Source organism: Marmota monax, unplaced genomic scaffold, assembly GCF_021218885.2.
Source record: "Marmota monax isolate L192 unplaced genomic scaffold, Marmota_monax_Labrador192_F-V1.1 WCK01_AAM20220418_F8-fsc00126, whole genome shotgun sequence".
NCBI classification, from domain to species: domain Eukaryota; kingdom Metazoa; phylum Chordata; class Mammalia; order Rodentia; family Sciuridae; genus Marmota; species Marmota monax.
In genome coordinates this window covers 4,340,883-4,356,086 of record NW_026695245.1, presented here as the reverse complement: position 1 = coordinate 4,356,086, position 15,204 = coordinate 4,340,883, and the positions used below count along the sequence as shown (strand labels likewise).

Genomic DNA, 15,204 nt, shown 5'->3' with positions numbered 1-15,204 from the left:
TTAAATGCACAGGTTTATAACTTATAGTTTCTCCATCAGATTGAACACTGTGTAGCCATTAAAGCAATGCTCTAGGAGAATATTCTAAATATAAAGATGATCAGGACAAGGAGGCAAAGCCCATATGATAAAAACAGCCTGATTTTGATTTTGTTTAAAAATATACACAAGACAAATCAAAATATTAAGGTATTTTAATGGATGAGATTGTTGATTTTTGTTCCTCTTTGCTTAACATTTACCACCTTTGTAATATAGAAAGTTCTTTCTTTTATAGGAGCAGAGTTGAAGTCCTTCATTAAATACTGCCTGCTAGCACAATCAGGCCAGTAGTTATGTAAATTAAGTCAACTGTAATAAAGAGACTTGGATGTTTCAAGGTAAATAAAGTAATTAAAATCCTGATGAAATTTCCCCAAGTAATCACCAAGTTTTGATTTAGCTGCTGTAAGAATGCAGTAAATAGACACCAAGCTCCACTTTTTCAAAAGGCCTAAAAAGGCAGAAAATATGAACAATTGTTCATGTTCATGTAAAAAGCCATGTGACCTGTGTGTCCCAGAGCAAATGTAACCTGAAACACACCCTATCTCCTACTCAAGGCTGGCTGCACATCTCTGGACAGTGTGTTTGCTCTCCATTACTTAATTTACTTTCCTGAACTTGAAATGGAGTGGAATTTCAATGTAGAGTTACCCATTAGCTCCAGGGCTAAATTTAAACCTTTAATTAAATTAATCTGTTGATCTTAAGCACATTGCTTCTCCCTCAGAGAAGTGAAGCAAGTTTTTTACGTGTCACAGAGTTTAATTCAGTGTGACAGTAGTTCTTTATTGCATTTGGGAGGTCACTCAAACTGCCTATAGAAATCCCCCCACGATTTTTGATTGCTTCAGGCGATGGCTCCACCCCCATCCTCACTGGTTGGAGTTGGGGTTGGGGCTTCCACACCTAGATTAGGAGCCGCCCCTCTGGAAGGGTCATAGCGTCCTTGGCAAATAACCCACATCTCAAGAAGACAAGATAGGCGTCAAACGGATGTTTATGAAATACGTGCCAGAGTAGCTATCCATATTGGTCCTGGCTTATGGGGGTGGAAAAGATCATAATCCTCAAAAATTTGCAAGGCGACAAGGAGACTGTTTTAGCCCGTCTCAGTCTCTATAGAAAACCAATCACATTTTAGGGCCAAAGTGAAAATTTATGTTGGTCTTTACTCAGGGAGATGAAAAGTTCCATCGGGTCCAACAGTAAGGCAGGGTCCAGTTAACTTGTCCAAATCTCTGTGTCGCTCCAAATAACTCTCCTGCAGAACCATAAGTCTCCCAGGAGCACATCCCCACGCTATGACTCACAGGTTCTGTTTGCACCCCCAATTCTCAGAGCTAGCGTGCTGGGGTAACGTGCTCGCCTCCCGCACCTGGCTTCTGCGCGCCCCGGGAGCCACCAACACTCCCAGCAGGTAGCTGGGACGACCTGCACAGCCCCGCCACGCGCCAGCTCTCCCTTCCTCCTCTTCTTCCTCCTCCTCTGGCCCCTTAGCGGCCGCCGCCTGCGGCTTTGTTTTCTTCCCAGGTTTCATTCCCCACACGTGATACTGTGTTATTGCTTCGGAGCGTGAGCGCGGGGCGCGCGCACCTATAAATACGAACACAGGGCCGGGGAGCCGGACCAGCCAGGCGACCCGCGGACGGGCGGACAGCCAACGAGCCAGCAGCAGCCGCCGCCGCCGCACCAGCAGCGAGTGAGGGAAGCGCGCGTGTGGGTCGGCGGCGCCCCCCGCCCGAGCACCGAGGGGCGAGCATGGCCCGCCTGCGGGGGGGTTGGGCCGCCGCGCACGCCGCCTGCGCCCCGCGCCCTACCCAGCCCGGGTCGCCGCGGCTCGCGCCCGCAGCTTAGCATTCGGCGCCGCTCGCTTCTCTGGGCATCGCGGAACTAACGCCGCAGACGGACACAATGGCGGCGGCGACCGCCACCGCCGGCTCAGCCGCTTGCAGCAGCGGCGGCAGCGCTGGCACCGACGCCGCGGGCACCAGCGGGTTGCAGCCGCCGCTGCCGCAGCCCCAGCCCGCGGCCGCCTCACCGGCCCAGCGGCCGCCCGAACCCCCCCGGAAGCCGCGCGTGGACCCACGGCGCCGCCAGGCTGCCCTCTCCTTCCTCACCAACATCTCGCTGGACGGACGGCCGCCGCTGCAGGAGGAGGAGTGGGGCGGCGGCGAGGAGAGCCGAGCAGCTAAGCCCGGAGCGGGCAGCGCTTACGGCGCTAGGACTCGGCTCAGCCTACTGGCCGCCGGCTGCAGCGCGCTCGCCGCACCGGGCACAGCGGCCGCGGCGTTGGCTACTGGGTCTAGCCCCTTCCCACTGCAGCCTTCGCTGCTGCCGCCCCTGGCTCCGGGCGGCCACGCGACCCTGCCCGGCCCCGGAGCGTCGCGGGCGCTCGCTAGCCCTCTGGGCGCGGGCCGGACGTCGGGGGAGCTTTTGCAAACGTCCCGGTCGGCGCCTCTAGCCTCCTGTTCTCAACTGCAGCTGCTGGATGGGCCCGGGAGTGCCGAGCAGGAGGAGTTGGAGGAGGACGATGCCTTTACCACCGTGCAGGTGCCGGCAGCCGCCTTCTTGAGCTCCGGGACCCCCGGGAGTGGGAGCGGCAGTCGGGGCCGTCTCAACTCGTTCACTCAGGGAATCCTGCCCATCGCCTTCTCCAGGCAGATCTCACAAAACTACTGCTCCCTGGAGCAGTCGGGTCAGAGCGGCAGCACCAGCGCCTTTGAGCAGCTGCAGAGGTCTCGGTGAGTACCCTGGACGCTACACGCGCCCTGCTCTGCGTCGCTGTCCACCCCCCGGCACGCCCAGCCTCCCGGTAGTCTCTAGACTGTACTGCACGCACTGGTAGCTCCCACTTTCCCGCGCCCATTTGGATCCAGGGCTTCTGGCCCGAATTCCAAACCATTTGGGGCACGCGAAAGAGGAAGAGAGTCCAGGGGGTGTGTGGTCATACGTGTGTTTGCGAACCTGGCACTTGCAGAGCAGGAGCACCCTGCTAATGTCATGGCCTGGGAGTTGGGAGTTGCAGGAACCCATTAAAAAGGGGCTCCCGAACCTCACAGCACTAGGAGATCCTGAACTTCCTGAAACCCGGTTCAGACCCGGAGGTGCGATCCTCCAGCTGGGCTGGCAGCCGGCGGTCACAGCGTGGTGCGGTGGGTGGGGCTCGCGGCTGGGCGGCGCGCGGGAGCCTGAACTAGTAGCAGACACGCGAGAATCTTCCAAAGTTCCTTTCTGAGTTCAGTGTTGCTGTGGTAGGGGGAAACTTGGCGTTTTCTTTTTGCTTTCCTAAGAAGTGGGAAGTCTTTACATTCCCTTGAGCCCCCGTACCCCATTCCAGGATGAATTTGCTCGAGTTAGTTAAAAGCTTATTTTACCTGCAGGCATACTAGCAAAACCACGAAATGTTTCATATTTACTTATCCAGGAAATGGCAGGAGCTTGTTAGGGACCGTCTGTTAGATTTGTGTGGGACTTGGAGTTTGGAGAGCAGCGGGAGTGGGGAGCAACTGGCGAGATTTATGCCTATTCCCTGGGAGGCTCTGATCTTAAGTCAATCTACTGTGAAGTAAGTTACAACATAGACTCCACCTGGGTTCGGTTGATTTAGCAGAGTGGAGCCTCAGTTTACCCTTCAGGGATAGACCCTTGCCAGGATTCTGAAGGCATCAAGATGAGCTGGAAGAACATTCTCTATTAGAGTCTGTCTCCTGTAATGCGCCTGTTTTGATCTGGCCCAAGTAAGAAGGTAGCCTGTTGGAAAACTTCTCCTTGTAATCAAGTCAAAGAACAAGCCGGCTCATCCAAAGTTGACTCTTGCCGGTGGATGAAATCAGGCCGGTGCTGATGTGTATATTGCAGTTCAAGTGCCTGTAGGCTCAAGGGCCAGGGGTGTGGAGTCTGGGAAGCAACCTTGTGATTGCATGGATGAATTAGTGACACTGGGCACAGGTGACAGTCCGCTTCTGGCATTTCTTGTTAGAGCATGTATCTCCCCAGTAGCGGGTGAGTGCGTGGGAGGGGGAATCCCTTTCTGGGCAAGTAGTGCACACTCAGCAGTTTCTGGGCAGCCCTGTATTACTGCTTGACATCGCACACCGGCTCATAATTCTGGAGTTTGAGCCCAAGCCCAGCAGTCAGTGGGTCATGACAGGAATTATAATAAACATACGTGTTATTTTAAGCCAGTGTGCAAGGGCTGGCCTGTGTCACCTGGTAGACAGATGTATTCCCTGTGCTGCAAACAGCTGGAGATCGGATTACCTCTAGCTCTTTCTCTAAGCAGCTAATTGCAGGGATATGGATTATCTTGGGTTGTTATTTCTGAGCCAAAGAACATCCACAATTTTCTCTCTAATCCTATCTCTGTGAACCTTTAGGATGTTTTTCTTGATCCCTCGCACTTCAACACATTAAGATGAGTTAGTATTAAGATGCATCCTTACCTGTCAATCATGTTCATCTTACTATATCTGAATAGTCCATATCTGGTAACTTGATAGGCACTTTTAAAATGACAACTGTCAACAGAAACAGTATCAAATTTGATGTGCCAGCAAGGGAGGATGTAGGGAAAATTAATTTGAGAAGAGGCCTTTTAAGAAAGCCCAGCTTGGCTGAGGAATGGGGTCAAATGTGGCATATCCTAGGACATGTACTGTTTTTCAGACCATTGTCTGAAGTATACTGCTTTTATGATTTCTGAAGTGTACTTTCACCTGGTTTAGAGTACAAACTTATTTGAATAAGGCACGGGTGGGGCCTGTTTTGGGGGCTTCCCTTCCCTTCCCTCCCTTCCCAGTGAGCTCCCTTTCAGAAGCCAGCCTGTGTGCTTTCTGTATACTACTTTACCTGGATGTCGTTTGCCAATGAAATTAGATTTGCCTTGGGTTCATTTCTAGCTGAATTCCATAGAACTTTTCTGCTCCAAAGTTGAGCTCCCAGATCTCAGCCTCACCAGGAACTCTTAAAAATGCAAACTCCTCGGCCCCACCCTCACCTGCTTCAACCCAAATCTACATTTTAACCGGAACCCCAGGGGATTCATTTACAAATTAAATTGTGGGAAGCACTGCTTAATCTTTAAACCAGTCCCAAGGAATTAAAACTGATCGGGGTGAATTGCTTGAACTTCCAAACTTTGAAATACAATAGGGAGGAAGATTTCCATGCCCAAGTTTAGGCAAGAGTGTGTGCTCAGTGAAGAGAGGTGCATGCAAAGATCACACCATTTTTGTATGCTGAACCTTGACATCTATCACATTTGACCCTCACAGCCACCTGTGAGTTCTTTCACAGGTGAGGAGACCGTGGGCCTTAGGGAGGCCTATTAACTACCTTGGACTGGCCCAGCTACTAAGAGGCACTTAAGATAATGGGTGAACCCCATTTGGGCCAGGATAGGAACCTGAGTTTTTTTTTTTTTTTTTTAATTAATTAATTTTACAATAGAATGCATTTTGACATAGGGAACCTGAGTTTTTGACATCCAAGCCTGACATCTTTTCCCTCGGGCACTCAATCCTTGACACTCTGCCTTACATACAGTGAGGCCACCTATCATGTTTGAGCTGCTGACTGTAAATGTCCGGGATACAGCTTGCAAGTCACTTTGGTGTGATTTGATATCGCAGGTTACTGGTTACCTTGACGAGTCCTGCTTCCTCAAATGTTGAAGTATAACACCAGGGAAGCACACCAAGCCTGGAGTAGAAAGTAAGAAACTTTATTAAAGGACAGTAAATCAGGGTGGAAGAAGGGGACAGACCCAAAGGTGGAATCCGTCGCTTTTATATGTCTAAAGTTTCCCTTGTTCTCCATTCTTCTCCCTTGTTTATTTCCTCTCATCCTGCAGAGTGACTGGGGGATGTGGATGGCATGGCAGGGGGTGGGGGGTGTGCAGGTACAGGTGGGCTGGAAGGGCCTAGGTGAAGTGCTGGGCAGGAAGGGAGCATCAGCCCAGGGGCATTGGTTAGCAGCTCCCTGTCTGCTCTGGAGTTGCTTCATTTACAACCTTTTTGGGAGGGGGAGTACCTAAGGGCTCTGGAGACTTGAGCATCTTTCCAGTCTCCCAGGGGCTGTTTCCAATCCAGACTCAATTTTCTCCATCAGACCTGATTTAACTAGCTACCCTGACTACCTGTCTTTATATCTGGCTTCAATTTGTACCCCTTTAGTGATTCCTGGCAAGTTTTGCCTCTTTGTTTAGGTCTCCCCGGTTTTGCTGCTGTGTCTTAGGCTCTGTTCTGTTAGACTGTGGCCTGGGGATCCTACTAGCCTTGTGAAGGGTCCCCTGTGGCCTGGAAGCCTGCACTGGGGTGTGCAGAGGCACCCCTGTTGAGTTTCCTCTCTGCTGGAGCAGTGAGACACCCATCAGGAAGGTGTTAATGGGTGAAAGGGAGTGTAAACTTAGAAGGTGTCTTAAGGCTTCTTTTACTTTAAAAACTTCACCCAGGCAGCCGCTGGCAGCAATCCTGATTACTCCATTTCCTGGAGCTTCTGATGGCCACACAGCTGCCCAGCAGCTGTCTCCAGCCCAGGTGGAAGCTCTGTGCCTGCCAGAAGAGTGGCTTGGTGACTGGGGTAGTCCTTAGAAATGGCAAGCGTCTTTTACCTTTTCTGAACACCTGAGTTTGAATCATGCCAAGTGGAGAGTTGGGCCCTCCATGGGAGGAGGGAACAAGGTGCAGAGGAGCCCCTTGGCCTGGGTCCCAGTGCTGTGGCCAGGGCAGCCTTTCCATCCCAGGCAGGTTAATTAGCCCTTCTCCTCCGGAGAGCCTGGGTGATGGCTTGGGCTCTTTAAGCCAGATGCCTGTGGCACTGACATTTGTTGTGGAACATAGACTGAGTGTGGGCAGGGGGTGCTAAAAGCTTCCAGAGGCTAGTCAAATGTTAATGTATTTAGGATGGGGGGGGGAGGCGGGGTCCCTTCAATGGCACATTCTTCTTTTTGATAGCTCTAGGCTCTGTACTGCTTTGTTCCTATTGTAAGGCTGAGGAAACTGGAGCTCAGATGTGTTAAGTCATTTGCTCAAGGTCACTCAGCCCTGCTCGATGAGTTCTGGCTCATTCCTGACTGCTTACCCTGGCCACTTAGGGCTTCTGCCTCTCCTTTGTGCACCGCCCCTCTTGGGGTGGAAACTGGGCTCTGGCTGTAAACTGTAACCTCAGTGTCTTGACTGAAAAAGAAAAATGCAAACCGACCAGTAGTTGAGAATCAGCGAGTGGGAAGGGAGATGGTCATTCTTCCTTAACTTTGTCACCACCTGGCCATGTGACTTTGATCTCCCTAGCTTATTGCTTAAGTTGTCTTTGAGCCATTTTCCCAGCCACAGTTACAGAAGCCCAGGCTGCACGCAGTCTCAGGCCAGGCCCGGCTCTGGTCAGGACACTTTCCAAAGTCTACGCCTGGTTTGTGCCTGGCTGGGAGTTAGGCCGTCCACTAGTGGCCCTAGCTGCTGGCAGAGGCATCCCGGTCCCCGCCCACTCCCGTCCTTGTCCTCCTAGAGCCTGTGATGTGGGTGAGCTCAGGAGGCAGCTGGCAAGTGCCCAGTGAGGGCAGCGAGTTCAAGGGTGACCTTTTGCTCTCTGGAAGGGTGGGGCAGCCTGCAGGGCTCTGTACACTGTCCCACAGCTGGCCTGGGAGCTTCCCTCGAGCCTGGAGATTGTTACATTGTGGATGGGGGCTGCAGACAGGAGGCTTTGAGCAGAATGGGAAGAACTGGTGGGTGAGGTGGTGACCTCATGTGGGACAGAGACTTGGGAACCCTACCTTCTGGGCCAGGTGGGTTCTTAGGAACCCTGGTGGAAATAAAGGATTGGGACAGATGAGTCTGCCTTCTTGTCCTGATCTAGCATTCCTGTGGCCCACTGCAGGGCCTGGGACATGTGGGAAATTGAACTCTAGGCACCAAGCAGCTGTGAGTCTGTTACACAGCACTGGTCTCAGAATGCACATTAATGAATGAATGAATGAATGAATGAGTGGAGTAGGGGGAACTGGAGTAGCAGGGAACCCTCAGCTGTAGGTCTCCTAGCTGGACAAGAACTTAGGGACATCCAAGCTGGAAGCCACCTTGCCTGACAAAGTGGTCAGTTCCCCAGTCAACACCCCATTCCTCCGGGAGGAAGTGATCTCTATAACTTAGTGGCTAAAAGCCTCAAGTTCACAAAGCGCTTTTGTAGACATTGACTTCAGCCCCAGAAGGTAGGAGTCTAAGGTCATGCAGTGGACTAGGGGTGGCATTAGGTGCTTTGTTATCTGTCAGGTATGTAGTAGAGGAAATTCTACTAATGAGACTTAATGCCTTGCATCACTTATTCATTCAACAAACATGGAACATAATGAGTATCAATTATGAGGCATCACTGTGCTAGTCGTAGGAGATAGAGACATAAAACCGGGTCCCTGACTGTGTTGGGTGACGTAAGCAAACAAGCATTTAGCACAGTGATGAGTGTGTGGTTAGAGGTGAACTTGGTGTTTGAGCCCCCACAGAGTGGGACCCTTCTGACCCTCCCCTGTGGGAGGCCTTACAAATGGCCTAGGACACAGTATTTTTTTTTTTTTTTAAGATGTAATTTTTTTTTAGTTTTCGGTGGACACAACATCTTTATTTTATGTGTATGTGGTGCTGAGGATCGAACCCAGTGCCCCGCGCATGCCAGGCGAGCGCGCGCTACCACTTGAGCCACATCCCCAGCCCCACAGTATTTTTATTTAACAAACATGGGACAGGCATTATTCTAAGCACTTTATAGGGACTGAATTCATATATAGCACCCCTGTTTCAAAGCACAGAGAGGTTAAGTAACTTACCCAAGGTCTCTGAGTCTGAATGTGGGAACTGGGTTGGCAGCTAGGCTCCAGGATTTGCAGTCTTGCCCACTTCACTTGGCTCTGTGGACTACGGGCCAGACTCACAAATGCTTGTTAAACTGGCTTCCGCTGAACCTGGCAGAAGTTGACCTAAATAACCTCAAAGGTCACCACCTACTCTGATTTCCTTATTTACATTTCTACCTCTCTGTCATTCAGGGAGGATCTTTGTGCATGAGGACCCAGAGGCAGGGCCAGGGTGGACAGGGATCACTGTGGCCACAGTAGTGAAATCCTGCCCAGTGCCGCCTTGTACTTCCCCTCTTTAGCCGGATCCCGTCTCCTTTGTTGCCTCTTACTTCTGGCCCTGGCTTGTCAGGGCTTGGGGTCACCCTTGGGAGCACCAGCCTGGCCTCCCCCAGGGTGATGTGGGCTCTGCCCCTCATCCTGACCAGGTTCTCATCCACGAAATGGGAATAATAACCCTGTCACCCTCCTGGGCCTCTGTATCTTCTCAGTTTCGCCCTTTTCCCCAGGCCAGGGGTTGGCAAACGGTGGCCCTCTGGCTGTGTATACATAACACTCTCTTGGAAACTGCAGTGTCTACTTGTGTATGTGTCCTCTTTGGCAGTCTTTGTGCTCTGATGACAAAATTGAATAGTTGCAACTGAGACCACATGACGTGCAAAACTCTAAGCTATTTTTCCCCGTCTTGTCCCAGAAAAAGGGTGCCACCTCTGCCCTAGCCCAGTGCCCAGGAGGTGTGCAGGGCCCTGGGCCCCACACTCACTGTCTTGGCCTGGACTTGTACCCTGGGGGATGAGGTCGCCTTCTAAGAGCTTACTGGCCGCTTGACCCCTGTCAACCCTCCCTCCCCAGAAAGAACTTGCTGAGACCCACATCTGATCTTGTCAGTCTTAAAATCCTTGTATTTCATTCAAGGCAGCTTTGGCCCAGTGCCTAGTTTGCCAGTGACACCACTTCTCTTCCCAGATGTACTGTCCCCTGATCCTTTGCACCCTCGCTGTCCTGTGTTGGCTTTCTAGAGAATACCATCCCTGCTTGGTGTGTGGGCTTCTCCCTGAGGAGGGTCCCTCGCACCTTCCCACAGAATGCTCCCCCTTTTGATGACGCTTCACCAAGCCCTGCACGCTGTCCTGGCTGACCTTGTCCAGCCCCTGCACTATACCAATTCCTCCTCCCGGCTCAGGGGCTGGGGGCTGGCTTCACCAAAATGGACCACCTGCCTCCCTCTGCAGAGCGACCATGACACCCAAACAAAACCCAGTTGTGTCAGTAGGGAAATCTGATTGCAAGACACCAGGCAAGACCTCTTATTCCTACAAGCCCCACTCCCCCTGGGGCTTTATTGGGTGAAACAGTCTACCTACCACCCTTTTCCTCAGTTTCACAACTGACCTGAGCCGGCCAACTTGACTGTGTCCCTGTCCCTGGGGTGAGGTGAGTCCCGCCTGCCTCTGGGTTTCAGCTGCAGGCAGTAGCATGCTTCAGCTGGACTTGATAGAGGTAAGGCCTCTGAGCTGCTTGGTATCTTGCGGTCTCAGAGTGGGAGTGTTTACACCATGGGAATTGGCCAGCAGGCTTTTTATCCTGGTTCTAGAGAGCTGGCTTATTAGCATGTGCACCAGGGGCTGTGCCATCCCCGTCTTTTTGTTCCATTCTGCCCTCTGGGGCTGTGCAAATGTCACTATCAAAAGGAAGCATGTGGAACACCAATTTTAAAAGAATCTGCTAGTTAGCAAAAAGATGTGACTTTCCCCCAGGGTCACCGGCCACCCATTTTTCCAACCCCTCAACAAAACGCCCTGCCCTCATCGATCAGGTTTCAACTCTCATCCAATTTAAAACCCAAACTTTGGTGCAGATGCTAGAGCTGAAACAGACTGCCTTAGCATTACATGTTAAGGATCATAAAATCATTTAGGGTGTTTTTTTTGTTGTTGTTGTTTAAACAAACTGTAATGCTGTGTTTTTATTTTTGTTTGGTTTTTAAGAGCCTTCAGGAACATATAATCAATCAATGTTTCCTGTTTTTTTTCCCCCTCCCTCTTTGTTTGTTAGTAGTTTGGATAATTGCACACCAGTTTATATTTAACGAGGTTATCATTAATGTGGTTTGGGGTTTATTGCTGCACATTTAGTCACAAAGACAAAAGCTTGTAAAATAGAACATGCAATTGTTAGTGTTTGAGGACTTGGAATATTGCAATAAATTTGGGAGTATGTGAAAAAACCCAGTCTTGTCCCTGATTTATAGAATACTGTGTACTTAAATCTAAGGTACATTTTGTGATAAATAGATTAAAATACCGTTCAACAAGAGACTAATAAAATGTTTGAGAATGCCAAAGATTTCTGTGTGCTAAGCGCATTGATTTTTATTTTAAAGCACTTTCCTCATTGACCCAATTATTTATGGAGGAAAATGTCTTTTTTTGATAGTTTCAGGAAGGCAGGGATTAAAAGGAATGGAAGACAGGCAAAGTCTAAATAGAGTTTTTTGCTGAAAGACAAAAATTGGCATGTTAATGGGGCTGATGATTGATCCAAAGTTGAAAATTAGTTCTCCAGGAAGCATTATTGAGTTGAATTAAAGTTTGCTTTTGGAGGGTGAATAGTGAAGAGGGTAGATGAGATTGCAAATGTCTAAAGTAATTGTGAGATTCAATTTATCTGTCACAGTGTCATGAGGCCCTTGTGGTGATGCACCCTGTAATCCCAGCAGCTAGGGAGGTGAGGCAGGAGGACCACAAGTTCAAGGCCAGTCTCAGATCTCAGCAACTTAGTGAGGCCAGAAGCAATTTAGTGAGACCCTGTCTCAAAATTAAAAGGGCTGGGGATGTGGCTCAGTGTTTGTCTAGCGTGTATAAGGCTCTGGATTCAATTCCCAGTACTGCAGGAGGGAGGAAGCAAAAACCAAAATCTAAAACAAAATTATCCATCACAAAATTCACAATTGGTAATCCTGGTGCTTTAAAACTTTTACAAAGTGCTCTCATTTATTTTTTCATTAAGGCATTTTAAAAAGGTGGTAGAATATCATCAATTAGAAAGTTGCTATGTGTGGAAGAGCTGGAGGTTTTGTTTTTTTTTGGTACTGGGGATTGAACCCAGGAGGAATTAACCACTGAGCCATATCTCCAGCCCTCTTTATTTTTTGAGACAGTGTCTCATTAAATTGCATTGCTAAAGGCTTCGATAAATTGCTAAGGCTGGCCTTGAACCTGTGATTCTCCTGCTTCAGCCTCCTGAGCAACAGGTCTGGCTGGAGCTGGAGGGTATTTTTGTTTTGTTTGGGTACAGGGGATTGAACTCCCGTGGTGCTTAACCACTGAGCCACATCCCCAGCCCTTTTGTATTTTATTTAGAGACAGGGTCTCACTGAGTTGCTTAGGGTCTCACTAAGTTTCTGAAGCTGTCCCTGAACTAGCTATCTTCCTGTTCTCCTGTTTTAGCCTCCCAAGCTGCTGGGACACCTAACTGGTATCCAGCTGGAGTTTTTAAATCTACATCTTCAGATTTTAAGTTGAGAGTTTAAAAACAAAAACTCTACCATAGTCATATCTTTTAAGAAAACCAAAGGTTCCTGTTGGTGCTTTGAAAATTTCTTCTCCTTCCTGCCCCAAATCTTCATTTATAAATCAGTTAAAAGAACAAAATTCTTAGGCCATTGTTCATGTCAGACCTATTGGCCAGAGTCAGTCAAGGTCAGTATGTTAAAGTACAAAGAAATACTGTGCCTGGGCAGATCAGCACCTTCTCATCAAGCCAGGATGCTGATTTTCACGTGATAACCTCTGGGCTAGGCCAGCAGGACCCTGGGCTGAGGTGAGTGGTGGAAAATTTTCCTAAGGACGGCAGCTGTCTGGATTATAGTTTGGTGTCAGTTCCTTCCCTAGGGGGTGGACTCTTGCTCCTTTTCTGCCCCTCCTGCTGTGGAAGGGGAAAGACTGGCTTTGGAGCACAGAGGCTCTGACCCTGAGTAGCACCTTCTGGACAACTTACTGGACCTCTCTGAACCTTGTTGTCCTTCTCTGTAGAGTGGGGATAAGAATTGCTGCCCTTTGGGGTGTCAAAGTGTTAAAATAAAAAAGCATTCAGCACCTAGTGAGGTCCGCCTCATAGTGACTGAGCAGTAAAGTCGGAGCTGGTATTTCCATTTGCCATGGAAGGTACCAGACCACACCCTGCACCTTCTCTCAGGAAGCAATTGAGAAGTTGGGTGAGGTCTTCCGAGATCATGGGGAGCTGATGTTCTGGAACCCTGAGTGTGTTGTTTTAGTTTCATAAATAGTAAAATCCGAGCCCTGAAGGAGCCTGTGGCTCTGACAGTTTCCATCACCAAAATCAAGCAAGGCTGGATGAATTCTCACGCCCGTCACTGTAGCTTTACAGCAGAGGAAGGATGAGGTGAAGAGTAATAGCTGGTCTTGCCTACACAGGCACATAGAAGAGGCTGTCCTGCCAGGAGTGTCCCTGTCACCCCCAGTGGGGCACCTGTGAGAGCAATGCAAAACTTCCTAGATAATTCCAGGAGGCTCACCTTTGCTCACCCCTTTTTGCAGAAGCCACAACCCTCATTCTGTGGTCTGTGTGAATCTGCCCAGCCCCCACTGCAGGATAACCCCCTTGGGAGTGAGGGCTCCTTGGGGGTCCCATGGGTAATGACCTCGACACAGGGAATCAGTGTTGAATGCTACGCAAACGGCATCTCACCTTTCCCCTCTATCTTCCCTCCCTGTGCTCGGGTTCTTCTGCACGTGGCCCTCACCTTCTGCCTTTGCTCCCCTGGTTAAACAGAGCTAGGTCTTTGTCCAGGGCTCCCAGATATAGCTGCTTTGGCTTTGGGTCAGCAGCGATTTCAGTATCTACTCTGCACACGCATCTGTGTGCCAGCTGGGGTGGCTTGGTCATCCAGACATGATGGAGCCCGGTGCCTGCTCCAAAGAGGAGACTGAAAGGGCAGGGTAGGAGCTGAGAGGGGCATTCCTGAGGTGGGAGCCTGTGGCAGACTTAGAGATGACTTTTGAGGTGGGCCTACAGATTGGCTATGACTTGGCCGTGGGTGCTTGATGTTTAAACGTGCTGGATACTCTGTTAAGAAGAGCGAGTTTCATTTCAGAAAGAGCATGTAGACTTTTGAGCAGGGACAGGTGTGACCAGAGCTGGGTTGTTAGAAGCTGGAGGCAGGTGCCATGGTGGAAGGAAACCATAGTTGGCCCCATTGTTTTTGGGCCAGTGATGGGGCAGCACCTCAGGGTGGGAGCAGGTGAACTGCTACATCATTGTCCGGAAGCAAAAGGAGGAGAGGCTGGGGTCCCACAGTCTCCTCTGAGGGCATCCCTCATGACCACCCTCTTAAAGGTTCCACCACCCCCGAGTAGTGCCAAGCCTTGAACACAGGGGCCTTTGGGGGACACTTGATCCAGACTACAGCAAGTCCCAGTGCCAAGCCTGAATTGGGGGAATGGGGATCTGTAGGTGGCTGAGGCACCATAGAATTTTGCGGGGGAGGGGAACCCCAAAGGTTTATATTGGACACATCTGGTTTTAATTCTTTGATATGGCTATAGACCAGTAGTTCTCAGAACGCGCTCTCTGGTCCAGCAGTATCCGGGAACTTGTTAGCAATGCAATTCCCAGACCCTACCATGGATCTACAGCATCAGAAACCCCTGGAGGTAGTCCTAGCCATCTGTTTCATCCAGCTCTCAGGGTGTGTCTGATGCCCATTCACGGTGATGGACACAGGCAGCTAGACAAAGCACCTGAGTTCCTCAAGCTTCACTGTACCTTCTGAAAAATGGAAACAGTACCTGGTGCTTTTATTAGGAGATATACTTTAATTTTACTTCACGACATTCTAGCATAAATCAGTGGAAGTGACCTCCTAAGCCAGGCCCCGCCGAGAGCCCAGGTGGCAGGATGGAGGCTGTACATAACTGGCTCCTTTTCTGTCTTCCCTGGGCCACGCTGTATATGTGGTGAACTTCTAGACTCGGCTCTGAGTTCTTGCACCTTAGCTGTCCCTGGCAGCCCCCTCCTGTCTGGTGTTTCTCTGTTCCCTCATCTGTGTCTTAGAGCATCTTACATTGACTTCTATTTTAAGGTCTTAGCAGTTTTGTTTTAAACAGTGAAACAGATTTGTTCAGCGCCTTCTACCCAGCCCTGAGGATCCGGGGGTGCATCAGAGAGATGGGGCCCTTGTTATCATGGATCTTCATGTCTAGTCTGGGAGATGGGCTGTAAAAAGGCAATCAGAAAACGACAAGTCAAATACATTCTGGAGAGTGGTGGGGAGGGAATCACTGGGGTCTGAGAAC

General features: G+C 50.1%; 1 protein-coding gene and 1 long non-coding RNA gene across 3 annotated transcripts in view; one reads left to right on the top strand and one right to left on the bottom strand.

Moving 5' to 3' along the window:
- LOC124085802 (uncharacterized) overlaps window positions 1-4,644 on the bottom strand; it is a 38,416-nt gene extending 33,772 nt beyond the window's left edge. Inside the window, exon 1 of the long non-coding RNA XR_006849579.2 lies at window positions 4,488-4,644. This is a non-coding gene — a long non-coding RNA (uncharacterized LOC124085802). The remainder of the gene's footprint in view (window positions 1-4,487) is intronic.
- The window catches only part of Cables1 (Cdk5 and Abl enzyme substrate 1), a 114,389-nt gene continuing 100,651 nt past the window's right edge, over window positions 1,467-15,204 (top strand). The window contains exon 1 of one of the 2 annotated variants that reach the window (XM_046433769.2): window positions 1,467-2,786. In XM_046433769.2, coding sequence (XP_046289725.1) covers window positions 1,957-2,786 — 830 coding nt within the window. In that variant the 5' untranslated portion in view covers window positions 1,467-1,956. The remainder of the gene's footprint in view (window positions 2,787-15,204) is intronic. The other variant, XM_046433761.2, reaches the window with a different exon arrangement.